Raw genomic sequence first — 27,336 nt, 5'->3', positions numbered from 1 at the left:
ACACAAAGTAGTGCATAAATGTGACGTGGGAAGAGAATGATACATGATTTAAAACTGACTTTAAAAATGTGATGCCCTGCACTTGAATTCGGCCCCCTGAGTCACACTTTGGATAAAGACTTCAGTGCAGGTGCAGATCTTTTGAGATACGTCTCCACCAGCGTTGCCCAACATCGCCTATAACAGATTTTCTTTCAGGATTGTCCTGTTTAGCTCCATCCATCTTCCTATCAACTCTGACCAGCTTCCCTGCCGTTGCTGAAGAAATGCATCCCCACAGCATGGTGCTACCACCACTATGTTTCCCAATGGAAATGGTGTGTTTAAGATAGTGTACCGTGTTAGTGTTGGTATGTATGCCTGGGTTCTTCCACCTGAGCTCTGGACCTCCACAGCTCCTCCAGAGTTACCACTTGGCTGCTCCTTTTGGGTTGTGCTTTCACCCAGGTTTGTCTTTTTACATCTCTGTAAGTTTAATGTACCATTACATAGCATTTTTTCAATGTTTTCTGCATTAAGTTTGTGTTTTGACCTTTTGGAAGGCCGGTTTTGTAATTTCCTCTGGTCTCGTTCTGTTTCCGGTAACGTTTGCATCTCCTTCTTGTTGTATGTTATTTTTACTGAGGTTCTCTGATGTCTCATTATCTTTGTAGCTTTTCTGTGTCAGTAAGGAGATTGTGTGGTTTTGAGTTGTGCTTTTATGTTTTATTTCGACACACATTTTTGTTTTTGTAACAAATGTTTCTCTTTCTTAGTTTTAAACGGTAAATTTCGTGAGTTACGAGACAACACATGATTTTGTTTCTCCAATATTTTATAGATAAAACACTCATCAGATAATTAACAGTTCTGTTTATACCTGCGCAGTGAATGTATGCGATTGAAGTTCAGTTAGCTGATTTAGGTCTGAAAACCACTTTAAAGCTTCACAGCAGCCGTGCAGTTAAATTCATCAGTCAGACAAGAGTCGTCTTTGTTACGGTTCTGGCAGAGAATAATTCGGCAAGTGGTTTCCTTTCCGCAGACGTCCAAAACATCCGAGCAGCAGGTCGACCGCCGTGCTGACTGTTGAGTGGACATGGTCCTCCGTTCGACCCCGCAGAGGGTTCACCTCCACCAAGTCCACAGCAGAGAGCAGACCTGAGGACAGACCATGTTGTAATGAAATCCTCTGAGATCATTGGTTCTTGTTGTTCTGTCAGGTGCTGTGATGCGGCTCAGTGAGACTATGGAGCATCTGATGTGAGCAGAGGTGCCGATGTGACTCCATATCAGCAGCTGGTACAGCTTGCTGCTGTATATGCAGTTGCTGCTTCTGCCTATAGGTGGCAGCAAATATCGCTCATACCTGTTTGACAAAGGTGCTCTGTGATGTAAAGGCCCTCTCTGTAGGTGAGTCCTCCAACTACAGGTGTTCCTGTAGCTGGGGTAATGAAAGGGTCGATGGCGTCGATGTCGTAGCTCAGGTGGATCGGTTTCTTCGCTCTTCAAACACAGACAGAAACTAAATTATAGAAACAGTGTTAGAAGTTGTGGATCTGGTCACCTGACCCGATCCATTTACATTTAGTCTGTGGCACATAAACATCCAGTAAATATCTTGCAAAGATTTCTGATGTTTGACTCTGCGACATGATGCTGTAGTTTTGGTTTCTACTCCTACCTAAACAAAAATCTGCAAAACATTCCTGCAGATTCTCCTAAAGACATGTGACACTGATCTGAGCCAGAAAGTCCAACTTAGACAAGAACCAGATGAGGCTCACCTGTTCCACAGGTAGTCACATGTCTCTTCCATAACTCTGGCCACACCCAGCTGATCTACCTGTGACATGCAGAACACCTTCACCCCCAGCAGCTTCAGGATGTAGCTGTGGGAGAAAAAAGTTTAGAAGGTTTTAGAAAAGTTTCTATGTCAAATTCCTGACATTCGACCCCTGGACTCACTGCTCTGCCGGATCAACGTCTCTCAGGCCGATGTAAACAAGGTCCTGGGATGACAAGCAGGGCTTCATCCAGGAGAAGTTTGGTAACACAGGGACCTGAGGTGAAGCAGAACATCTGAGGGAGTCTGTGTTGTGGTTTAATTTCAGATAAGGAAATATAGACTTTATTGATCTCAGAATGGAGAAATTAACTTGTGACAGCAGCTATTAGTAACACACACGTAGGGTGCAGATAGTTGGGGAAAATATGCAATCAAAGGAGAACAAGGTAAATGTGCAAAAACAAGTAGTAATAATAAAATGAAAATAAAACAACATATGTACAATAAGACGTGGAGGTGATTGTGCTAAAGTGACAATAATTGCAGGTATTGACAAACGCAGAGGTTATTACACGACTTATTATGCAGTAGAATTGAACAGTCTGACAGCGGTGGGGATGAAGAACCTGCTGTAGCGCTCCTTTCTGCACCGAGGGTGTCTCAGTCAGCCACTGAAGGAGCTGCTCATCTCCTCTACAGTATGGTGCAGTGGGTGAGAGGTTATGTCCATGGTGGATGTGAGCTTTGCTGACATCCACCTCCACAGATACAAGTGGGCAGCCCAGGACAGAGTTGGCCCTCCTAACCAGCTTGTTCAGTCTGTTCCTGCCCCGCTCTGTGCTGCCTGGGGCCCAGCAGACGACAGCATAGAGGATGGCAGAGTCTACCACAGAGTCATAATGGACAGGAGGGGGTGCTCACCTTCGACTGCAGCTCGTACAGGAGGTACGACATAGGCTGCCCATGGAGGTTTCCTGTGTATGAGGTCAGTGGCGTGTTGACATCAGCATGGGCGTCCACCCAAACAACACTTAGTGGGCCGACGGCTGCTGTGTGACCGTGGATGGAGCCAATGGCGAGACTGAGGTTAGAAAACAGCTTTAGTGTCCTTACAGGATCTATTTGATCATTTAAAACCTTTCTTTCCTTTTAAGAAAAACTTCAAATATTGAACACAAAGAAACCTAAAATCAGTTTAGACAAAACGTCAAAAGGAAAACCAACTTTTAAGGTTTATTAATCTTAATAAAAATAATATCACTGTTATTAAGTCACAAGGTACTGCTTTAATTGTGTGTGTGTGTTTTTGTTTTAGTCGAACACTAGTATGGTTAAACCAAGGTGAACATCATCAGGCTGGCCTATTAGATCTAAGGTATTTCGGTACTTTAGTCTCAATGCATGGAGATAAAAATCCAAAAAAGGTTCTTAAATGATCTTAATCAAATCAGAAATGACCTGTAATTAATTCATGATTAACTCATGTCTATTAGTGACTAGTCATTTGAGACTAGTCACTAATAGCCACTAGATCATACAATAATCAGTTCCAAATAAAGAATACTATGATTTTGAAATTGTATGTTTTATAATATTCCCATTTCATTTTTTCTGTAACTTATGCACTAAGATGTCTGTGATTTATAACAAATTACCCTTCAGATTGATTATTGATAGATTTGAGACTGATGAGATTTTCATACATAAATATAATTATGAAGCCTTATTAATTGGTACATTTTATGCTGAAAGCCTTTGTGGGTTGTTCCTGTTCGCTACAGAGAAATAGTTTATTTCTGTAGTTTTTGTGTTTTCTATGCATTAAATGAACAACTAAACTGGAAATATTATTCTGATGCGGTTCTGATACGGTTCTACTGACCTGTGGTCTCCTCCAAGCATCACGGCCGTATGTCCGTCCTTCTTCACTGCCTGCACTGCCTCAGACAGCCTCTGGTTGGCACTGCCCACCGCCCGGACACTTTTTGACCCTCTGACCGGCTCATCTACCGCGATGTCCTCAAACGTCAGGTTCCCATAATCCTTCACTGCACAGCCTGAGCACACAGTCAACATTGGATTCTCTGTTATCAGGAGGAAGGAATAATTTGACACGTAAAAATGATTTTTCAGAGGACGCTCTTCATGTCATGTTGACCATTTTGTTTCTCAGAAAAGTTTCCTTCTTTGTGAACATTAACATAGGTCTGTTTCCTGTAAACAGTATAAACAACAAGAAATGAGTCCCCAATATACAGTCACACTGCACATCTGAGGACACATTATGTAAGGACATGTCTATCTGAGGACAGGTCTATCCATGTCTCCGCGTCCCAACTATAGGTGTGTTGGGTTCAGGTCAAACATCCCCTGACGAAGGACCTGGAAAAACAAAACCTGGACCTGGAAAAACATTAACTTTAAACAGTGATGCATTCACTGACCAACGTGCATGCTTAACATACTAACGGAGGTCAGAGTTTGAAATGTACCAGCAGACCAACATATGCCTGGGAGGACTTTTTACCATTTTATAACTTATTTAATAAAACCCTCCTTTCCCCGAAGTAACAGAACGGTATCCTTTTACTAGACCTGACCTGACTTTTCAGAGTCTAGTCTCACGTCACTCTTGGGATGGACGGTATGGACTTAAATTGTGTCCCGATTGTGTGATAGTTATTGCGATAAAAACTGTGATGATTTTATGAAAATAGTTTGGAGGGCTCTGCTTGCATGTCACTGCATACAGCCAAAGCTTCACAAACGCAAACACTGCTCCTAAAAATAAAACCTACCATTATCGATTAGTGTAGTGCTGCGCTTATAAATAGTGAAATTGTCCTGCTATAAAGCACACATTCACTGTATTTATTCATTTCTATAAATATTTTTATATTTATTGATGCTCTCATGGATCCCACATGGGAAAAAAAGCAAAAATTCTCGCCATCTGGAAACATCGTTTTTCATTATTACACATTGCAGTTCCTATCATGATAAAAATAAAATTCTCAGTAATATACGATAGTTCCAAACCTTGCACTGACTAACTTAGGTTTACCTGGACTTCAGCTTCCCTATGACTCTAATTCAACCACTCCAGAACTAAACATGTTGGATTTCATGAGAAAGATCACGTTTGTCTTAGGAGGAGGGCGACCCCTGGTGGCCATCGCCTTTTTCTTTTTTTTTTTCTTTATACAGGTCCTTCTCAAAAAATTAGCATATTGTGATAAAGTTAATTATTTTCCATAATTTCATGATTAAAATTTAACATTCATATATTTTAGATTCATTGCACACTAACTGAAATATTTCAGGTCTTTTATTGTCTTAATACGGATGATTTTGGCATACAGCTCATGAAAACCCAAAATTCCTATCTCACAAAATTAGCATATCATTAAAAGGGTCTCTAAACGAGCTATGAACCTAATCATCTGAATCAACGAGTTAACTCTAAACACCTGCAAAAGATTCCTGAGGCCTTTAAAACTCCCAGCCTGGTTCATCACTCAAAACCCCAATCATGGGTAAGACTGCCGACCTGACTGCTGTCCAGAAGGCCACTATTGACACCCTCAAGCAAGAGGGTAAGACACAGAAAGACATTTCTGAATGAATAGGCTGTTCCCAGAGTGCTGTATCAAGGCACCTCAGTGGGAAGTCTGTGGGAAGGAAAAAGTGTGGCAGAAAACGCTGCACAACGAGAAGAGGTGACCGGACCCTGAGGAAGATTGTGGAGAAGGGCCGATTCCAGACCTTGGGGGACCTGCAGAAGCAGTGAACTGAGTCTGGAGTAGAAACATCCAGAGCCACCGTGCACAGGCGTGTGCAGGAAATGGGCTACAGGTGCCGCATTCCCCAGGTCAAGCCACTTTTGAACCAGAAACAGCGGCAGAAGCGCCTGACCTGGGCTACAGAGAAGCAGCACTGGACTGTTGCTCAGTGGTCCAAAGTACTTTTTTCAGATGAAAGCAAATTCTGCATGTCATTCGGAAATAAAGGTGCCAGAGTCTGGAGGAAGACTGGGGAGAAGGAAATGCCAAAATGCCAGAAGTCCAGTGTCAAGTACCCACAGTCAGTGATGGTCTGGGGTGCCGTGTCAGCTGCAGGTGTTGGTCCACTGTGTTTTATCAAGGGCAGGGTCAATGCAGCTAGCTATCAGGAGATTTTGGAGCACTTCATGCTTCCATCTGCTGAAAAGCTTTATGGAGATGAAGATTTCATTTTTCCGCACGACCTGGCACCTGCTCACAGTGCCAAAACCACTGGTAAATGGTTTACTGACCATGGTATAACTGTGCTCAATTGGCCTGCCAACTCTCCTGACCTGAACCCCATAGAGAATCTGTGGGATATTGTGAAGAGAACGTTGAGAGACTCAAGACCCAACACTCTGGATGAGCTAAAGGCCGCTATCGAAGCATCCTGGGCCTCCATAAGACCTCAGCAGTGCCACAGGCTGATTGCCTCCATGCCACGCCGCACTGAAGCAGTAATTTCTGCAAAAGGATTCCCGACCAAGTATTGAGTGCATAACTGTACATGATTATTTGAAGGTTGACGTTTTTTGTATTAAAAACACTTTTCTTTTATTGGTCGGATGAAATATGCTAATTTTGTGAGATAGGAATTTTGGGTTTTTATGAGCTGTATGCCAAAATCATCTGTATTAAGACAATAAAAGACCTGAAATATTTCAGTTAGTGTGCAATGAATCTAAAATATATGAATATTAAATTTTCATCATGACATTATGGAAAATAATGAACTTTATCACAATATGCTAATTGTTTGAGAAGGACCTGTATATGAGTTATTTTTTCTTAGAAAATATTTTTTGTGTGTGTCATTTTGTGTTAAAAGAATTGTAAAACACAAGTCTGGGGACAAGCCTTTGAGTCAGAATAAAAAATGTCATGCAGGTTGCTTGTGTTTGCTCTGTAACAGGAACATAAACAGGCTGTGACTCACGTTGCCATCAGCACGAAGGACAGTGAACTCACCTTCCTGGAGTTTCAGGTTGATTTAACCTTGAACCTAAACTCAGAAGTTTAATCAAAGAAGAAGAGGTCAAACTGTCATATTTGATTAGTTTTAAAACGTGTTCAGATTATTAACAGTAAGACTGAGGAGTTTTTAAAACACCGCAAACAGGAGATGAGAGGAAGACTAACTTCAGAGCGTCTCTAAGAACAGGCGTGAAATACTCCTTAAAAATATGACAATCATAGTAAATAAAATATTAAAATCACATGAATAAAGATATCCAAATGTGCCACCTGAAGACATAGTTTTATTGTCATTTTTTGATTCACAACTACAACAATTGAGTTTAGTTAAATTGGGTGTACTGTTTTACTGCCGGGATTTAATCTCCTGCTATCATGTAGAGGATCCGGTTTCTGTTCAGTTGTGTGTTTTTATCTCTTGATAAGTTCTGTTCATTAATCGACTGTTTGGTTCAAAATCTTTAACTAATCCGAGAGAAATGCCAATGACTTGTTTTTTGACACTTCATTTTTCTAATACTTTTAGTTGTCCTAAAAATCTCATTTTTACTGCAGTCACCAGAAAAACAGAATTCCTTAGTTATCAGACCAGAAACACTCAATCTGTCATCCTGCAGAACTCTCACCCAGTTGCTGCAGCCGGTCCAGCAGTCCCGCTGCTCGGATCCGGTCCGGTCCACACTCCACGCCACCCCTGGACTGCAACACACGCAGGACAGGCTTAGTGCACGCACTGATCCACCATACACACACACACACACACACACACACCTGTCCTGTGCACGCGCTCTTACCTGTCCCTTGGAAAAAGGCGCTCCGATAATTCCCGCGGAGCGCTGCAGAGGATGAGGATGATGAAGTCTCCGCTTCACTGTAAGCGCGAGCTGCTGCAGCGTGCGCGCGCCCTTCATGCTGACAGACGGTGGGCGCAGAGCCCCGCGAGCCACTCATAAACTCTGTATGACGTCAGAGCGACAGGAGGAGACTCCGCGGGCTGCAGTCTGACGTAACCAGCGTCACTTATTTAAATCAGGTCCAAGACGTTTTTGTGTTTTTAAAAAATTAGCTGTTTTGACAACTATTTTTTGATTAATTTTTACATTTCTGTTGATTTTTTTTTTTTTTTTGTGATCGTCTCAGGAAAAAAACCTGATCCAAGTTTTCTTCAATGACGTCTCATAAAAAAAGTCTAATAAGTCTTAAAATTAGATTCTTCATCAGAAAGGAAAACAGAGAAAAATAAAACAATAAGAGTTAAACTTGTGTTTTATTAAACCGCCAAACGTGGAATCTAAATTCTGAGAATAATTCAACTTTATTTGTCTGCACCAAAGAACATAAAGAGACAAAATTCAGTTCGTAGACCACTGCTATGGAAACCTGAATGCCAAAACTGAATAAAAAGGTTATATTAAAGAAATGGAAAAAAAAAAAGCCACTGGTTTGTCTAGATCTTCTGGCTGCAGCGAACATGGGTTAGAACTGGAACTGATTAAATGGTTTTTCAGCCCGGAGGCGCAACAGCGAAAAAACTAAATATTTCTGAAACATTTTTTTCACCAAACTAGAAAACTGTCCAGAGTAAAAAAAAAAAAGAGCAGGTGTCACCAATGAGCGGGAACTCCATAGTGCCACCTACAGGTCAGCTGCTGGATTACAGTTTAAAGTTTCAGTTGCCATGGGATCATTTAAATAAAAACACACGTTTTCATTAAAAAAAAAATCTGTACATTTATTTCATGTGAAAACTGAACATTTTACTGTAAGAAAATCAGTGAGTGGAGTTCAGAATGGACCAGCAGTGTTCTCTTTGGAACCCGTTCTATGTGGTATTTTATACTATTAGAAGTAGCTCTGCAGCGGCTCTCCCAGGATGTTCTCCATCTCCTGGATGACTTTCTGGACCTGCTGCTCCACCTCCTCACAGTCATCTGTAAAGCAAACACGCACTTCATTAATCACTGCGTCAGCAGAAACACACGCAGAAGGTTTCCACTGAAATGATTCTGGTTCTGAGCGGATTTTGACACAGAATGAGTTCTTTAATTCAGTAACTCCACCTGTCTGCCACTGGAATGGGTTGGTAACTAAACATGGAACAATGATACTGATGCCACTCTGTGAACCCTGGTTCTTAGCTGAGACCAACAGAGAACCAGGTCTGCCAGTGCAGTCTCTGAACTAGAACAGGAACCATTTAGGTCCATAAAGTAGAACCCACAACAGAAAGATGGTTCAGACTGATCAGGAGCAGAATAATTATGTTATAAATAATTTCCTGGTTTTAGTTTTAGATAAACAACACCAACACCACTTAGTCTGATTATGTGAGTCCTCACCCTCCATGAGTTCTGCCAAGAACGGGATGGTCTCAGGTAGCAGAACCACATAGTTCTCTTTCAGTTTGGACGCCAGCTCCATCAGCATGAGGAGGGAGGAGAACCGCACCTGCAGAGGAGGAGGAGGAGGAGGAGAAGATATTTACATTCAGAATCAGAATCAACAGCCTGCAAGGCGGTGCTCAGGGCACTGCCCCGGACCTCAGGCTGAACCGCTCTGGTGTGTCCAGGTGAGCTCACCTTGGCGTCGCTGTGTCTCGTCTTCAGCAGGATCTGATAATTGAGAGTTTTCCACTGAGTGTCGTCGGCCAGCGCCACAGAGAACTGTCCCACACAGGGAACCAGGTTCTGGATGACCCGGTTCTGGTAGACCTGTGGCCCACCCAGACAGTTCTCCAGCTGCACACAGAAAAGTGGATGCAGAGCTTCAGCACATGTTCATTTAGGTTCTAAGGTTTCAAATGCTTGGTTCTACCAGGGGAACCTGCAGGCGTCTCACCTGGTCCACCAGCGGGCCCAGCAGGGCGTCGGCCCGCTCTCGGCTCAGGAACCTCTGAGTGTCATAGAGGAAGATCTTCTGGAGAACGTCGAGGACCAACTGAAGCAGCAGGCAATTTTTCTCCTCTGAGCGCTCCGAGTCAAAGATGAGCTCATCTGGAACAGACATGAAGCCAAAAACCCATGTCAGCAAACCGCTGCAAAACCTTTCTAATTACAATATTTAACAGACACTCAAAATTGGAAATCATAGATGATCAAACCCTGCGCAAAATAAGCTAAATGTCTGATAAAAGTCCACAAAGTAACTTAACTTAACTTAACCAAGTAAAGAGATGATTAAAATACATCAGTTCCAATTCGATGGTACAAGTGATGATTGCTAGAATCACTATTAGAATTAATTATAATTGATAATGTCCATTTACTAATAAAGTGACACAAATTCGTACAAATAAACCTTCAAGAACATAATTAATTTAAGAAAATTATAAAAATAAAGATTTTAGTAGAAACAGCTAAACATGACATAGAAAACACAGAAATTACTGATTTAATTCTTAACAGGCAGAAAGTGAATAAAATAGTCAGAGCATATAGTTCATAATCTAAAATATGTTAAAATCTGCTGTAAAAACAAAAAACTCTTTATAACTCTTACCTTATATGGTAAAATACATTTAAATGAAAGTAAAAATAAGGTTATTGGTATGCAGCAGGGCAAAGTATGTGTGTACATGTGAAGTTCAGGAACCTGTTTTGGAGGTGTTGTTCTGTCTAAGCACGTCCGCCAGAGGTTTCACCAGGTTTCCTGCAAACAGGACGAAGAGTCCTTTGAGCCGCCCGGCGATGCAGTCGCAGAGACGGTAAAACGTTAGCAGGCGATCTTTGCTGTCTGATTTAGTCCAATCGTAGAGCTGCAGCAGATAAACAAACAGGTTCAGTTGTGGTTCTACAGAAAATCACCACAGAACATCAGAATTAACAATGTCACCTTAAAGAAGAGTGGCCTGAACGTGACTTCCGACAGCTTCATCACCATGGCGATCAGACAGTCAATGACTCCGCCCTCAACCTGCCACGCCTCCTCCAGATCACTCTGATACAAGAAGGAGAGTGATTCAGCACCAAAACTGACTGAGTGGATCAGAACGAGACTGACCTGAGGTCTGTGGAAACTGAATCTACTTCAACCACAGTATGTTTGTTGTTTTTTTTTCTTTGTTTGTTTGTTTACAGCCTGATCTCCATCCGTCTCCTCTTGCGGCTCACCTGCGAGTGTTTGGCCCGGAAATCCAGCGAAGTCAGGAAGAAAGTGGTAAGCTCTGATTGGTGGGCGTTGAGCTGCTCTCTATCCATGTGACCGATATGTTCCTTCAGGATGCTCATCAGCGACTCCAGCTGGTCCTGCACGGAACAACAGACCTCAAACTTTTTATCTTATTTTTATTGGATAGCAGGAATGTTTTCCAGCTTTCTCACTGCACTCCTACAATTGATCAGATCTGTGAACGTTTAGCATTTACTCTCAGGCGACCTGCTACCTACTGAAATCAGTCGGAAAAATTGATGATTGTGGCTCGGATGGGAATTCCACTCACCTTCCTATCCTCCACCATGCAGCTGTAACACCTGGATAAGGTGGGCAGGAGGACCCTTGGGGGTAGCGTGGTGGACAGCGTGCTTCTCAAGGATGAGAGACGGAGGTGGAGCTGGCCAGATGGTGATGATGAGGAGGTTGAAGAGGAGGAGGTATCTGTGAGGCGGGTCAAGCGGCACACCTGCAGGAACAAGAAGTAGGAAGGTGAGCCTGCTCAGGGGTGTTGCTCCGATTAGGATGGTTGCTCTGGCGTTCTTACCTGAAATGTGGTGTCCTGCAAATACGGGCTAATGAAGTGTGGAAGTGTTTCTGTGACACGCTGCAGAGCTGTGACGGCGCTGAGTAGGTAGATCTCATTGGTTAGCAGCTCCTTCCTGTCACTGAGCACGTGCAGGACTGCTGGCATCAGCCTGCAGGACAAGTGACGACAGATGAGTGGCAGGCAGGAAAACAGAGAAACACTGAGTGATCAGGTCACGTGACTCTGTTACCTGGGTAACTGAGGGATGGCAAGTGCCTTCAGTGCACCAACCACCTCGGCGATACAGAGCAGAGCACTGCCCATCACGTTCTTCTCCTCCTTTGTCACCGTGACGATGTCCACCACCAGCAGCAGGACTGGGACGAACACCTCTTGGTGGGCGGAGCCAAAACTACGACAGAGCAACTTGAGGCTGTAGAGCGCCGTCTGCCGGTTGATGGCCTGCTCTGACTCCTCGGACACCTTACAAGGACTCTTCCCAACAATGCTCAGCAGGTCAGAGGTCAGCTGTAAGAGTGCCACCACCTAAAACGAACACAAAGGAACCCAAGGGTCAAAGCAATCGCACAGGTAGGAAGAGTCCTTGTTCATCACCTGATGGCGTGAAGTTACCTCTGATCCTGCGAGTACCACCTCAGTAAATACTAGGATCTTCAAATCACTATACAATTCATACTATTCATTGTATTTTCCATTTAAAGCTGCTAATTCCTGCTGCAAGTTTGGTTGAAAGGTTCAGTTTCAGGTGCTAAATGTACAAATTTAAAAATGCTTAAATTTGTTTTGCCCATTTTGTTTGCAGCAGCTTCTACAGAGACATCAAGAGAAGGCACAAACCTTTCCCCACTAAGGTCTCCGGGGTTGTCCCCACACTGTTCCCCCACTGCACTTCTTCAAGATGTTTTTTTGTGATTTGAAGCCATGAACAGTTTCAGCCTTACATCACAGTTCATTTATAAAGCCAACGCTGCTGAATTCAACAGCGTCAGAAAACCAGTAGAATTTGATGGTTAAGAGACCAGACTAACTACTATCAGCTGCACAAACTAATAACAATATCCAATTCCTGCATTAAGATACCAAAGGACCATGGTTACAAATATTGCATAATAATTTATCATTTGAATTTAATTTGTGTTATTGCAACTTTCACCCACACTATATACAAGACACACCGACATGTTGGGAGTTTGAATAGGTTGAGGAAATCCGACTTCAGTGGACCTTCCAGATAATTTTTCTTTCATAGAACTTGAGATGTTTTCAAATAGCTGATATGAAAATTTAATGAGGACCAGTGTAGGAAGGGTCAACATACATACTGCAGTTTGAAAAGCATGATTTTATATTAGCAAAACCTCAGACTTTTTAAACTTAAACACTAAAATGAATCCATTTTACTGCACTAACTATCTGTTAATGACTTTTTCTGCTTTAAAACTACATTTTCCAGCACTGAAAGGAACGTTGCTCTTCCATCTCCACTGTATTCCTTTTAGTTTTAGAAAGTGTTGTTTTCTGCTTTTATTAAGCACCATGTTAATGCAGCAATGTCTGGTCTTAAGGCCTAATGTGACGTTAAGCTAAATTATAATCTATGATTGGTTTCCATGCCAACACCAGGAAACTGTCCCCTGCTCCAAACCATGTGTTACCTGCTGCTCATCCCACTGAGAGCGCTGATGCAGCTTGTTATTAAGGAGCTCCATGGCTTTTCTCCGCACTGATGGCAGCTCATTTCCCATTAGTCCCTTCATCACTGTGATGAAGGTGTCTGTGGGCAGCAGGGCGTTCACCTGGACAGAGGAGTCAGTGTGTCAAAGGGATGATCTTCATGTCAGCAGATGAGCTGTGTAAATAACATCACGAGACCGACCCGGTCGAGGACTTCGTACGCCTTGTTTAGCAGAACTCTCCAGAACTTGGCGGTAGGTTTGTCAGCATTCGCCTCCACGCAGCGAGCCACAGAGTGGATGTAGCGCAGGATCTCCTCCAGCAGCCTGTGGCACACAGACATACACATAAGAAATCAGAGTGTGTTCCCACTGGTGTTCCTGCTGATGTTATAAAAGGAACTCACTTCTGCTGCAGCTGCTGCAGAGAAGCGTCGCTGCTGTCGCCTCCCTCTAAAACCTGAAACAGAGCAGATGTTTTAGTATCAGACACTGCGACCTCCCATCTTCCTGCTGCAGCAGATTCTTCCACCCCACCTTCTGGATGAAGCTGCTGGAGCCGAGCAGCTGAGCCATGAAGGACACGCAGAGGAACTTAAAGTGTCGCAGCTCTTTGCTACTGTGAGCCTCTACACTGAAGATCAGTTCCTCCATCTTTTCTTTCTGTTCCTCCTCCTTCTTGGGTGCTTGCCGGCCAATTGGCCGCTTTTCTGCAGCTGCAACAGATCAAACTCTGGAGTCATTACTCCAAAACAATATGGACAGGAGCAGAATTGGAATTACTGGGTCTCACCTTCATCTTTGTCGTCTGGCAGGTGCAGCAGGAAGTTCAGGATGTTGATTAGGGAGCTGAGCTGCTGGTTCACGTTGAACTGACAGCACAGAGAGATCCAGAACTCCATGTCCCGCTCCAGAGCTGCATCCTGCATGGCAAACACACACGAAACTTAAAAATCCAGGAAATCGCTCATAGAATCAGATCTTAAACCAGAAACGGAGCCTCTGTCACCTTCTCGCTGGCATCACTGATCTGTGTGGTGTGTAGTTTTAGCAACAGCAGCATAAGGATCCACAGGAAGTGGGCGGGGCCCAGCGTGGTCACCAGCTGGCTGAGAACGGGCAGCCGCCGGTGCTCAGGCACGTGAGGCAGTGCGTCTGAAAATACGTGCATGATCTTTGTCACCACGGCAACCATGATGGGGGCAGAGGAGCCGTCAGAGAGGCGGTGGGCCTGTGGGGAGGAGTCAGTGACACGTCAAGCTGGTTTCTTGACAGCAGGTGGCGCTGATCTCACCTGCAGTAGCTGCTCACCTGGACTAAGGCTGGGACAACCGTCTGCATCGTCTTCTCGATGACTCTGAAGCTGTAGGCGTCGTCCAGCCGCAGGATGTTGGCTCCCATAAAGGTAAAGATGGGCATGATGTTGTGGAGGACTTTCTCCTGCAGGGGGTCAACACAGGAGCTTACTGAGTCATTTGTTTGAACAGGTTTGTGTTTGTCAGAAGGGGCAAAGCTTACAGGGAAAATGGCGGCAGTGGCAGCCAGCAGCAGCAGAGCATGGTGGTGAGTCTGGGGCATGTCAGAGGACCTGATGACCTGAACCACAAGCTCCACGTTGAACTTCTCTTCGTCCAGGACTTCTACAGAGAGCGCACACAGAGGATTAACACACAAATCAGAGTTTGATGCAGGAAGACTTATACTGAAAGCTCACAGAGCAACATGGAACAGAGCCGAGGTCACTCAAATCTGTGACCTCTAATACTGAGCCTGCCTTCAGCTGCTAACATGACGAGGGGAGACAACACACTACTGTTGGGATACATCCTGCAAGAAGCCTGGAAGCTTCACCTCCTTTTCCTCCTCCTCACCTGCAGCCAGCGGACCTCCATCAGGCGACAGCTTGTTGCAGATGTTTAGCAGACAGCTAAGCAACAGCTGCTTGATGTACTCCATGTTTGTCTGATCACCTGCACAGGGCTCCAGACTCCTGATGAGACAAACAAAGAACCAATAAACTAACCAATCAGAGCCTTCAGAGGGGGCCGATCACCTATCATTCTGCACCTTTTAATTTGTTGTTTTGAACCCCATTTTCCAGGTATGAAACTATCTGGTGTTTTATTTTCAATTAGTTTTAGTTTCACCAGAGGTCTTAAGCTATTGTCATCTGGACCAAACTGGTATTTAAACCAAAATAAATGGAAATATTGTGTAAAACCGTTTTCAGTTAATACGAATTAACTTAAAATATACCAATGATTTGAGCAACTCTGTGACTAATTATCCCCATAACTTATAAAACATGTAACTACTAATTTAATAATTAAGATAGTTAAAATGATATGAGTCACTTATTTATGCAAACTGGTAACTGTTATAGGTAGAAAACTGAAGTAGAAAGACATTGGAGGTGGTACTGACCTAGAGCCACCAACAGAAACAATGCAGATAAAATAAAACTGCTTTATTCATCCTTAGAATTAACATGGGACATTGAACTGCTCTCAGTTATAATAAAAACAGTACAAGTATTTCTTGTTTTCCCCACCAAATAAAATAGGTTTGATGTAACCATTCAGGACCTACTGGGATTTACAGTTTCACTTCAACGAAGGTTGTTTTTTCCATCTTATCAAAACTCATCCAGCTCTGTTGCTATGCAGAAAAAAAACCATCTTCACTCTCTGGTGATGTCTTTGTTGGATCCGCTGCAGTTCGCCTACCAGCCTGGCATTGGGGTGAATGAGGCCATCATCTACCCCCTCCACAGAGTTCCATCAGACTGCTGAATCCCAGGTGCACAAAGAAGCGTCATCACAGATCCTTCCTCCCAGCATCAGTTGGACTTTATAACCATCACTCCTCCCGAAAGGCTCAATGTGTTATTTTTTTCCTTGCTCTGCTCTCACGTTTTGATTTTTACCGTTTTTTTTTTTACGTCTGTGTGTATGCTTCCACTTGCCTCGCAGTTGATACACCTGAATTTCCCCACTGTGGGAAAATAAAGGATATTTCTATTCTTCTAAAGGGACAGTCTGTAATTTTTATTGTCACAATGAATCCTGACTAACTTCGGTCCACATTAAAGATTTCAAACCACAGCCATTATACCACTCATCCACAGAGACTCCAGAGAGAATGCGGAACCGTCTGCAGTGAGGAGCATCGTCTCCTTACTGGATTCATAGCACTTGTAAAGGTTTCCACCAGACAGAAGAAGGCCTGAACACTGTGAGTAATGTGGAGATGTGCAACAAAAAGCCGCTGGTTGGTACCTGGAAAGCAGAGAGAAGAGAACCGGCACCAACACCTGGGCTCTCTTCAGCTTCTTCTTGTGCTGCAGCAGCTCCAGGATCAGGGTGACTCTCTGCCACAACACAGCACCCCCCTGTGGACACGCACTGTCACTCTCCTGAGGTTTCCTGGAAAAAAAGAAAATTAGCAAAGAAGCTCTGAACTCAAAGGTCCAAACACACAGCTATGTGGTGCACCAAGTGGGGGAAATGTTTTTAGAGTAGAACAGGAAGCATCTGGTATAAAACAACTGGTAGAAATAGCATCCAGAGTTGTTAGATACTGAGAAGGATTTATAATTCCTGATCAGACTCTCCACGATGAATCAATTTAGTTAGAATGATGTGAACAAACAGGAACCCTGCTGGTCTAAACTGGAGACTTGCTTACGCAAATTGTCGCCACTATGCTGAAAGACTCATAAAAAATTAGCGTAGCGGTCCTTTGATTGACATCTGGTGTTTATGTCGGCTGTAGCATATGTGCTGAGTCTACTCCCGCTTCCTTTCACCGTATGCGACCACCAGCGGAAAAGCTTTCTAAAAAAGAAAATCCCCCGTAGACCAACCCCCCCCTCCCCAGGAAGTCAACCGGTGGATACCTTAGGGTCATTCTGCTCCTGCGGGTTTGTTGAACCGTGACGCTGACCTTTGGTTTGTCAGGAGGAGCGAGCTCGTTGGCGACCAGCTGAGCGTCAACGGCGATCTATTAAAAACACGTTTAAGAGTCTCAGCTACAGATAGATTTATTGATGTGTTTACAGAATATCGGCTTGAACTTGGTTTTCAGATTTTTCTTACCGCTTTGAAGACACTGCTGACCGTGTTGGCCACCAGCGGACTATGACCCTCCACCAGCAGGTCGAACAGCACCGACAGGAGCTTCTGCTGCACCTTCTCGTCTCCGAGGGCCGAAAACAACGGCTTGTTGATCTGTAGACATGATGGGCAAACGGGTCAGGGTCAGAAATCTGAACCCAGAACAGGTTTTTCCAACATTTTGATTTCAGACCATAAAACCCTCAAATAAAGCTGCTGGTTCCTTGAGCTTTTAAATGAGTTTTTGCTTTCTTCTGTTTAAATTAAATCTAAATCTGGAAATGTTTTCACCTCAGCTTCAAACCAGAAACTGAGAACTTTTGATCTGTGATTCCATTTGTTTGTATCTCGCATCAGCAGGATTTCAGACCCGACCTGTTCCAGAGCGAAGATCTGACAGCTGGGTAGCCTCAGAGCTCTAATGAACAGATCCATGCAATTCTGGTCCTCGGCCAGTAGGGGCGCAGACGCTTCATTAAACTTCCCCATTACAAGCTGCTGCAGCTGGGTTTCAGAGCACAGCAGGGATGGAGTATCGGGTCCAGTCTGCTCGAGGAGCCGTTCCAGAACGGGAAGCAGAGTGGCGAGGATGGACTGGAAAGAGAAATAAAACAACAGTATTAAAAAGAATGGGAAATAGTTTCATGGTTCTGTTTATTACTGCTTTAACAGTATCAAATCAGATCTCCTGAGTTTTAATTATCTGAATATTCTGCACTTTGGAGTCTGGACCAATAAAGTCACGGTACTCCCAGCGCAGCTCCACAGCTTGCTAGGCATCAATGACCTCTCACCTTTCCGTTGACAAGGCTTAGGGCCCCCAGCAGGGCGGCGGCGGTATACGACGGGCAGCGGGGGTCCTGAATGCTCTGCATCAGATGCTGCAGAGGCATCTGTAGCTTCTTCTGTTGCGTCTTCAGTTTGCTGGATGAAGACTCGTCGTGAAGAACTCCGAGAATCTGGAGACAACAAAAAAGACTTTATGTGTGCAGCATTTCTTCTCTCAACCTGGGATGTTCCCTAAACATTAACGACCTTTTTTCCACCTCTTATTTTTGTTTCCTAGTTGCTGGCTCCAGACTAACCTCTGATCTGTTTAAACTTGCTTTATTCACGGATTTAACTGGAGCACAGTCTGATGATCAAGCAGCTGGAGATGTTGGGCAAAGATTTCAAGTCTCTCTCATAGACTCTCATGTTTCATTAACCAACAGTTATCAGTTCTGTTAAAGAGCAGAGCTCACCGTGCTCAGATATGAAGGGTCAGTGATGATCTCATCTGAGGTCTTCTGCAGCCTCTCTATGATTGGCTGGAAGGGGGAGCTCCTGGCTTCTGACAGGCTCTGCAGGGAGCAGAGGGCAGCCCTTCGGACCTCCCGAACCGGAGAACTGAGACAGCACAGCAAGGATGGGATAACTGAGACAAGGAGACACAAAAAGAGCAGAGAAATGTCACAGCGGGGCCATTATTGAAAGACAAATGGTCAAATCTGCAGAGTGACTGATCTTCACCAGTTTGTTAGAAGGTCTGGATCAGAGGAAGGAGATAGAAATGTTTAGACAACTAAAATCAAAGACATGCCAGCTCATTATACCAACAAACCTTTGGAAACAGAACTCTATGTATTTTCTCCAAGAGGCTTCAGGAGCTTCTCACCTGGTGAGTCTGTAGCTGCCAGCTTGTCCAGCGTGGATGCAGGTTGCACCTCCATCAGAGCTCGGCCCATGTATAGCGCTCTGGTCTGCAGAACGGCGCCTACCTTCACATCCAGCTGGTCTCCTTGGTTACCACTGTATCCCCAGAGGAGGCACAAGAACCTAAAGAGCATCGTGGGCTCCTCAAGATGGACCTGATGGAGACACACACTTTGTTATTTCACCTGTTTTTTTTTCAGTCTGCACCTTTAAGAAAGTATTTACGCGCGTCAAAGTTTCAGGTATGAATACAGTCCTCTACAGGACGGCGTCTCACCTGGATGAGCTCTTTCATCAGCTCCCTGCAGCTGCTGGCCATCGGACCCTCTGCAGCGCCGCCGATGATGATGATGCTGAAGAGGCGGCAGATCAGGCCCAGGTAGCAGCAGGTGTTGGTGTCCATCTTCTCTGGGTTCCACCACACCTCGTCTGAAACACAGACAGGTGACCTTTCCACTCAGTGCGCTGAAATCACACCAACCATCACAGTCACAGGTGGAGGGTTTTTACCTTTAAACAAAGTGTCATGACACTTGAGTGAGGAGATAAATTCTCTGAGCAGAGCGATCAGAACCGAACAGAACTCCCGGTCCAGACGCTCCCCTGGCTGCTGCTCACATCTGCTCAGGTAGAGCACCAGGGCTTCAGAGAAGGAGGCCGTCACGGAGATGGGACACTCAATTTCCTATGACATCACACAGGAACAAACTGCAGCCTATGTTTCCCACAATACACCTGGACTCCCTAATCAGACTGCAGATAGACTCACCATGGCGTCGTCTCTCCGGATTGCGTCCAGCAGGGGGCGCTCCAGCAGCATGTAGACACTCTGAGCAGTGAGCAGCTGCTGCGTCTCGCTCAGCGCCCCCAGGCTGAGCAGCAGGGTCTGGGTCAGAACCAGGAAGGATGCCCTCCCTCTGAGACCAAAGCTCTGCTGCTGTTCCACCAGCAGGACCAGTTTCTCCACCTGCTCCACAAACACAAAGAGTGACATCAACGGAAATTCGAGTCAGAAAACCGGATTTTAGGATTCCAAATCAGCTCCCAGCTCAGATGTGCGACTCACAGCGTCACGTTTGGAGAAGTGCTCCATGTTAGTCAGGTTCTTGGTCAGCGTGGAGACCAGACGCTGGTTGGCCAAACCTATGAATTCAGGTTCAGCGCTCCTCTTCATCACATCCTGCAGCTCTGTGAGGAAATAAACAGACGCTGCTTATCAACAGTTCAGTGCCATTTAACTTAACTCTACAGCACGTTCAACTAAAATTTTATGGTTGACCCAAAAACCCATTTTGGGGGCCGAGCCACAGGAAGTAATTGGGTGATCACCTTGAGCCCATCTCAGAGTGAGGGGGTGCTGGCTAAAGATGGAGGACCGGGCTATGGAGCCAGCGATTCCAAGCTCAGCCGAGGTGATCACCAGGAAGGGCAGCAGCTTCCAGCCTGTTTTCTGCACGAACTCAGCATCTCCCTTTCCCAGCCGGGGATCGGACAGTAAACGCACCGCCTCCATCAGTACGGGCATCCTGAAGGAGACAAAAACCACTCAGATTTATGATTCATAAGGTGGACAGCTGTAGGAAGTGTTATGATCACACTGGAAACCTTCTGGAGGAATTAAGCGTGTTAAGTTCACTGACCACTTCTGAGTGGACAGATGAGCTCTGTGCAGCAGGGCCAGCAGCCACGACACCACATCCTCTGGGTCCAGAACGTCCAGCAGCGTCTGCAAAAACATCAACAGTGAACAGGGAATCATGCAGGTGTGGAATAAAGAGGGATTTATCCAACTGACCTGCAGGAGCCTGAGAGTGGCAGAGACGACTTCTTGAACGTCGTCGTTCAGGCGCTCTGCGATGGCGTCTTTCAGGAACGTTTCACTCAAACTCCGCTGCTGTTCAAAAGAGACACAAAAAGCTGAGACGTCCAACAGCAGCTGAAGGACCATGAAAATATTCTCTCGTTTAACTTTATTCTTAAACACAGAAAGCTCAGATAGACTGAGTTTTAGAACTGAAGTTCTAAAAACAAGACTTGTGGTCAAAAAAAAACCTAACAGGGAACAGAGCTTGCAGGAGGAACACCAGTAAATGAAGCTGATCTCAAGACAGGAATTCCATAAACTGGAACTCTCATCACAATTCCAGCTGTACCTGTTCAGAGGTGATGATGCTCATCAAATGATCCACAGCCGCCACTCGGACCGAAGGCTGCGGGTGTTTCAGGCTGAGCAGCAGCGACGTGTCCGAGTCGTCTAAAATCTGACAGAGACAGACAGATCGTCAGGCAGGAGGTGAAAATGAGTTTTTCTCCCCTTTAGAATCACAATTTATCTACATTTATCCGTCTTCTTGAAAGGAGAAAAACTTGGATTTTACCTGGAATTTCCCACTGCTTATAGACAAAGACAGGAACTGGTGGAAGAGACGCTTCTTCTGCGAGTCACTGTTGTCCGTCACATGACCAGAGAGGACGGCATCCAGAGCTTGGCAGTACCTGATGGAAGAGAAACTCTCAGTGTGTTTTTAACCCTGAGTTCAGACTGCAGGTTCTCTGACTTTAATAACTTTAACTCAACAGTAGGAGGCATACTTGGACTCGAACAGTCGCACCAGAGGCAGCAGGTGCTGGTCGAGGGCTGACATGTCCTCTGCAGTGCGCGCAGTTTGATTCAGATACTCTTCCAGGAGCTGCCTGCAGCAGGAATAAAAACAGGTCAAACAGGGTTCAGAGGTGTAAAAAACGGCCATCAGAACCCTCAGAGTCTGCCTGAAGAGGTGCCCTCTGGTTCTGGACCCTCCATCTAAAGATCTGATATCAAACAGACTATGACTAAGACAGTGTATAAAGAAAACATGGCTTAGATGAATCCATCTGGGTCTGCAGATGGTTTGTACAAACTAAATGCCACTGCACAGGTCTGGACTCATCTTCTAATAGTTGAAATAAAGTCCTGGCCTTGGCCCCAAAGACCATCAACAAGACCTGCAGCGCGTCTTAGTAAAACTGAGCAAAGATGTGGACAAAATGTTGTACTACCCATCCTTTAGAGTCTGGACTTGGAATGTCCCACTAAAACCTGTTGGGCTGGTCCACTGGGGACTGTCTACCAACTGGTAGACTGGCCCTCTAACAAGTCTCCATAGACCTGGTGTTAAATTCTTGACCCAAAATAAGCAAAATAAGGCTTACCGGGCCACGGTCTGGTCCAGGTCTTTAGTCAAGGGGACAGATTTCAGGATGGACTCCAGCACGTTGAGTCTGACTGTCCCATTCTCATCTGTGACAGAGAGTGAAGTGTAAACTCTAATCCCAGTAGTGACATGGCTACACCGTCAGGACCTAAATGTTCCCAGTCTCACCTGAGCTGCTGTAGAACACACTGCGGACCAGGTGAGGCAGCAGGTACCGCAGCAAAGGACTGACATCATGACTCGCCGCCATGACCTGCAGCGTTGAAACCAGCGCTGGCATCGAGCATAGAATGCTGAAAGCTCTAAACACAAAGCAACACATGGATAAAAGACAAGACCTGCACTGAGGATGCCCTCAACACCTGAACCACCTCTGGACTACCTGGGACCGGCCGATCCATCCTTCTGGTTCTGCAGCAGCACGATGAGGCTGCCCAGACCTTCTTTGGCCAGAACGGGCTCTTTGAGCAGAGACCTGCTGATGTGCACGGCGAGGCTGTTGACCAGACTGGCCTCCATCACCACCTTCACCGCCAGCTGGCACACGATCATGTAGGTGGCGGCTTTGTAGTCCGACAGGGAGGACTTGAGACCCTGAAGAGACAACAAGACACCGGGACCAAAAACAGGACCAGGTCTTACTTGTCTTTAAAATCAGCTCTACTTAGAAACCGTTCTTTTGTTAATGATGACATAATTTCCTGAAACTGTGAGTTAGCACTCAGAAGCATGAGTGAGGAGAGGGGTGGAGCGCCACCTAGCTGAGGCCGGTTCATCAAAACAGGACAACAGCTCCAGTCAGAAGTTTTCATCCACTCATCATGATCATGAATATATTAATGTTGGTCTTTTATTGTTTTATCTGAACATTTTTTTGCCAGGAGGCAAGTTGAAACCTCGAGCACACACTTCCTGTAGCAATGAAGACATTTCCTGGATCATTCTGGCTTGTTATTGGACCTCTCTTCTTGGCAGAATTGGTAGTGTTTCTTTGAACTGATTGGTTAAATGTCAACTGCGTTAAGGTTGGAACTTGAGGAGAGGCCATTACAGATGTCGACCTGTTTATCTATTCCTAAACCCTGTCCTGATGTGTGATCCAGATCATTGTCCTGTTGAAACACCAATCCAATAGAAGTTTCAATCATCTAGCTACTGATTAAAGCTGAAGTTGAAGAATTTGGAGGTAGTCCACCTCCTTCATTATCTCATTTACTTTTTCCAATGCACAGGTACATCAGCCCATAGCATGATGCTGCCACCACCATCCTTCACAGTTGGTACAGTGTTCTTAGGGTTGAAAGGATCACCTTGACTGCTCCAAACATACATCTTCTTGTTGTGACCAAATGGGGCAATCATTGTTTCCTTGGTGGTTCCTTAGAGGTTCCTGAACATACTAACCAGCTTCCTTACATCTGAGGAGGGCCGGCTGAGTGTTCTTCCACACCTTGGCAAAGTGGTGAAACATCGGAATATCTTATGTGAAGTTATGATCTTGGAATATGCAGGAGTTTAGAAACGGCCAGACCTCCAGGATAAAGGACCTTCTAGACGTTACAGCAGCACTTCTTAACAGAATTAGAGGAATTTCTCTTTGTGTGGATCAGTGAAAATCCACAGCATGACTTCCATGTCCAGGACAAGAGGATGGAAACTTCTGCAGCTGTGTTTTTCTTTAAAGAAGCAGCGAGATCCGTGTGTGTGTTTAGCTGTGAGTGAGCTGCTTACCGTCTGGACATATGGCAGCAGTTTGGCGATGATGGAGTCAGAAACTTTGTCCACAGCGTCCAGAGCAGGGACAATTGTGGAGGCATAGAAAGAGAAGATCACTCTGAGCTGAGAGAAGCTTTCAGAGTGTCCAGAGTAAGCCTGAGGAGGAGAACAGAGATCTGTTAAATCCACAGACGTCTGGATAAACCAGAACATAAATCCTTCATGTTCCCTCATACTACAACCTGACAAGAGAAAGGTTCTGATCCATTCCACCAAACAAGCACAGTGTGTCAGTGAGGTTACCTGGATGGACCTTGTCACCATGGTGCAGATGAAGTCCATAAAGCTCAGGTCTGAGTAGCAGTGTGTGATCAGAGTCCCTCTAGAGAGTGGCACGCCTGGTTTCTGCAGCAGCATCAACACATTTTAAAGATCATTTCACTCATGCTGAGCAGAACCAGAACTAAAACGGCGTCGGATGATGGATCCTAACCTGTAAACACTGCAGCCAGTTCCAGCGGTTGGTGGCTTTTTTGAGCTTCAGCAGCTGCAGGACTCGGACGAACAGGTTGGTGTCGTGATATGGCAGCGCGCAGGCCAGCAGGCTGTCTGGGTTATACAGCTGGACATGGAAGCTGAACAGTACAACATCATCGTGAGTCCAGAACATCTTAACTTCACCTTATCAGTGAGTCATTACTGGTTCCTGCTCGAACAGGCATCACTGTCTGGAGTCTGCTCCAGGGAAAATACTGACTCCTCAGATCTACAGCGTAACACCACCATGTCCCTCTAACACATGTTAGTAATGAGTCACACACGCAGTGATTACACAATGTGTGTCAGACTGAGGATTTTTCCTAAATGTTCTGATCTTGTTGGGATCAGGACCAGGACTGGGACTCTCCCTGTGTTTGATCTGAGCTGAGGTGTGTTGTGAAGCAGAGTGACATACCGGTGAACCAGCCACTCGATGCACTTGTGAGCTGGCTTTAGCAGGAAATACGGACAGAGCCGGGTGAGGAAGAGCGAGATTCCAGTGTCCAGCTTCTCATTGACCTCTTTAGACTGGACGCTTCGCTCCAGAGTCAGAGATGCGGCACTGAACAGAGTGTCCTGGAACTCCAGGAAAGCCGGCTCGATTCCCAGCAGCTCCTCCAGCCCCGTGCAGCCTAGAAAAGAGGGGAAAAGAGGACAGTTAATGGGAGAACAGGAAGTGGTTCTGTGTCTGGTCTAGGCTCAGACTAAGGCCCCGTCTACATGAAGCTGATCAGTCACCCAGGGCGTAGAAGGTGCTCCTGTCCATGGTGGCAGCATCTTTGGGATCAAAGAGCAGCGAGGCAACCTCTTTACGGGTCAGCAGGTTCGGATCGCTTTGAGGAAGCGCGAGCCTCTTCAACTGGAGAGCCAGCGACGTCATGACGGCTTTGGACCTGAAAGGAGACACAAACATCATCACACTATGAGAATACAATCAGGGCGTCAGAGCCGGGGACCAACCAACAGGTTATACATCACACTGAGCTTCAGTTCAACACACTTGATCTGAATGTTTTAGAAGTTTATTCAAGCTGGTTTTAGAAGCAATACGTTAGACTCTTGGTGATTGAATTTCTAATTTCTTTGGGTGGATTCGGAAAGGGCAAACCATTTTAATGGGTTACATTTACAGTTACACAGACAATAAAGACAGGAACAAATACTTTAATTAGTCAGTCAGTCAGTCATTTTCTACCGCTTATTCCATAGTGGGTCGCAGGGGAGCTGGTGCCTATCTCCAGCAGTCTATGGACAAGAGGCGGGGTACACCCTGGACAGGTCGCCAGTCCATCGCAGGGCAACACACATACAACCATGAACACACTCATTCATCCACCTAAGGGCAATTTAGAGTGACCAATTAACCTAACAGGCATGTCTTTGGACTGTGGGAGGAAGCCAGAGTACCCAGTGAGAACCCATGCATGCATGGGGAGAACATGCAAACTCCATGCAGAAAGAACCCCGGTCGGGAATTGAACCCAGGACCTTCTTGCTGCAAGGCAACAGTGCTACCAACTGCACCACCGTGCAGCCCAATTATGTGTTGATTAATTTGCATAAAATTATTACATTATTATTATTACTACGGTAAAGGGAGATTATGACTGCAACTGTAACAATCAAATATGAATATGGACGACACATGTCACTTCTTGTAAATTTAAACTTTATGGAAATTTGCTATCAAATATCATCTAAAGCGCATTTAAACTATAGCCCTGGTAAACAATACGACTTTGATTTTTTTAGGTTTATAATCTGTGAGAAACGAAGCTAAAACACTGTTAGGAATAACCTTTATTAATATGACTCATTGCTGTTTTTCCCATTCATACCATAGTAATATAAAATATAAGTTCTAATGTTTCCCTTTTGTTAAAATAGGATAAGAATGCTCATAAACATAGAGTACAAGGATAAATGACCCAAGGTTTGTCATAAATGACCTGAAGCTGGGGCACTGGGTTTGATAGTGGAGCAGCTGGTATAACTGGGTTGATTAGAAAGCCACAGCACACTTAGATTAAGGATGGACACCCATTACTACACAACCTACCAGATAGACACCACAATGGAGACACATAGTCTACTGATAATCACTGCATCCATTGTATTGGAGTACCAGATATAAAACTAGATGTGACCTTCTATCGAGGCTCTTCATCATCCTCTAACAGACGACGAGGGTCCGAGACGAGAGTCTCAGCGCTGATCTCTGTAATCATTCCTCTGCCTTCATTTAGATTAAAGGAGCTAAAAGTTAGAAACTGTTTGAGAGTCGTTCCTTTAAGAAGAGTCGGTGTTAGATAAAGTGTGTGATCGCTTCTGGGGACCAAGGACCGGAGGAGCTCCGAGGCGTCTGACCGCGAACAGGGTGCGGTAGCTTTGGACAACACATAGAAAACAACTGTATGAATAGTTGTTTTTTTTCTATGCTATGAAATGATTCAACTGGGTTACGTGAAGTCAAATTACCATTTGTCCCTTGATGGTCTATTTCTACTTTAATCAGACATGAATCAGTGGGTTTAATAAATCACATAATTCTCTGAGTTACGTCTGATGCATATTTGATCAGTAAATAATCCCGTTTAATTCTGTACAGCTCAGTGTAAACACAGAGAGAAACGTGTGCTGCAGTTAATCTCCAGCCTTTAACTGGTAACTGACCAGTTTAATCAGTGGTGTGGGAAAGGAACGTTACCTGCTGTCAGACACACTTAAACACTCGCTAGCATCATAAATCATAACATTTTAAGGAATTACCTTTTAAGCACCTACCTCACCGATAAGTCACCCGAAAAACACACACGTGCACGGTGTCTACGCCGGAAACTACTATCTACATCCGGTTCACCGCACTGATAGATTGATAGAAAGATGTGTTACTCCAAACAAATATCATCTCCGTCCTG

The 27,336-nt window shown here is 44.9% G+C and overlaps 2 protein-coding genes across 4 annotated transcripts; both read right to left on the bottom strand.

Moving 5' to 3' along the window:
- Positions 1-796: 796 nt before the first annotated feature.
- On the bottom strand, positions 797-7,789 carry arg1 (arginase 1). Its single transcript, XM_047376747.1, has 8 exons — positions 7,581-7,789; positions 7,413-7,485; positions 3,651-3,825; positions 2,690-2,849; positions 1,948-2,042; positions 1,767-1,871; positions 1,349-1,485; positions 797-1,140 (listed from the first exon to the last, which is right to left on the bottom strand). The coding sequence occupies exons 1-8, from the start codon at positions 7,695-7,697 to the stop codon at positions 977-979; spliced, it is 1,026 nt and encodes a 341-aa protein (XP_047232703.1). The 5' UTR covers positions 7,698-7,789; the 3' UTR covers positions 797-976.
- Positions 7,790-8,034: 245 nt separating this feature from the next.
- Positions 8,035-27,297, bottom strand: heatr1 (HEAT repeat containing 1). 3 transcript variants are annotated; one of them, XM_047376735.1, is made up of 45 exons: positions 27,203-27,297; positions 25,157-25,311; positions 24,834-25,050; positions 24,372-24,513; positions 24,182-24,283; positions 23,894-24,034; positions 22,545-22,756; positions 22,331-22,464; positions 22,161-22,248; positions 21,561-21,662; positions 21,347-21,464; positions 21,122-21,229; positions 20,764-20,862; positions 20,609-20,694; positions 20,298-20,494; positions 20,035-20,156; positions 19,738-19,935; positions 19,479-19,653; positions 19,246-19,397; positions 18,931-19,123; positions 18,518-18,690; positions 18,068-18,232; positions 17,649-17,867; positions 17,256-17,387; positions 17,057-17,160; positions 16,437-16,583; positions 15,030-15,148; positions 14,677-14,798; positions 14,470-14,598; positions 14,168-14,389; positions 13,952-14,081; positions 13,696-13,874; positions 13,566-13,618; positions 13,362-13,485; positions 13,141-13,281; positions 11,715-12,010; positions 11,483-11,633; positions 11,225-11,404; positions 10,896-11,030; positions 10,618-10,722; positions 10,378-10,540; positions 9,625-9,779; positions 9,366-9,524; positions 9,126-9,234; positions 8,035-8,717 (listed from the first exon to the last, which is right to left on the bottom strand). In XM_047376735.1, exons 2-45 carry the CDS (start codon positions 25,296-25,298, stop codon positions 8,629-8,631), a joined length of 6,429 nt encoding a protein of 2,142 aa, XP_047232691.1. In that variant the 5' UTR covers positions 25,299-25,311; positions 27,203-27,297; the 3' UTR covers positions 8,035-8,628. The 3 variants fall into 3 exon arrangements, with proteins under 3 accessions (XP_047232691.1, XP_047232692.1, XP_047232693.1); XM_047376736.1 differs by having other exon boundaries at positions 27,188-27,221; XM_047376737.1 differs by lacking the exon at positions 27,203-27,297 and having other exon boundaries at positions 20,764-20,859.
- Between the last annotated feature and the right edge of the window lie 39 nt (positions 27,298-27,336).

The sequence above is a fragment of the Girardinichthys multiradiatus genome, chromosome 10, assembly GCF_021462225.1.
Source record: "Girardinichthys multiradiatus isolate DD_20200921_A chromosome 10, DD_fGirMul_XY1, whole genome shotgun sequence".
In the NCBI taxonomy this organism is placed as follows: domain Eukaryota; kingdom Metazoa; phylum Chordata; class Actinopteri; order Cyprinodontiformes; family Goodeidae; genus Girardinichthys; species Girardinichthys multiradiatus.
Note: the sequence above shows the minus strand (reverse complement) of the source record. Positions and strands in the feature narration are given on the sequence as shown.

Coding starts and splice junctions, on each gene's coding strand:
- arg1 (XM_047376747.1), bottom strand. CDS start 7,697: ATGAAGGGCGCGCGCACGCTGCAGCAGCTCGCGCTTACAGTGAAGCGG. Junction 1,486..1,766: donor TGTGACTACCTGTGGAACAG/GTGAGCCTCATC, acceptor CTGTGTTTGAAG/AGCGAAGAAACCGATCCACC. Junction 1,141..1,348: donor AGAGCACCTTTGTCAAACAG/GTATGAGCGATA, acceptor GTCTGTCCTCAG/GTCTGCTCTCTGCTGTGGAC.
- heatr1 (XM_047376735.1), bottom strand. CDS start 25,298: ATGACGTCGCTGGCTCTCCAGTTGAAGAGGCTCGCGCTTCCTCAAAGC. Junction 22,249..22,330: donor TGTGTTCTACAGCAGCTCAG/GTGAGACTGGGA, acceptor TCTCTGTCACAG/ATGAGAATGGGACAGTCAGA. Junction 17,161..17,255: donor TCAGCAGTGTCTTCAAAGCG/GTAAGAAAAATC, acceptor TGTTTTTAATAG/ATCGCCGTTGACGCTCAGCT.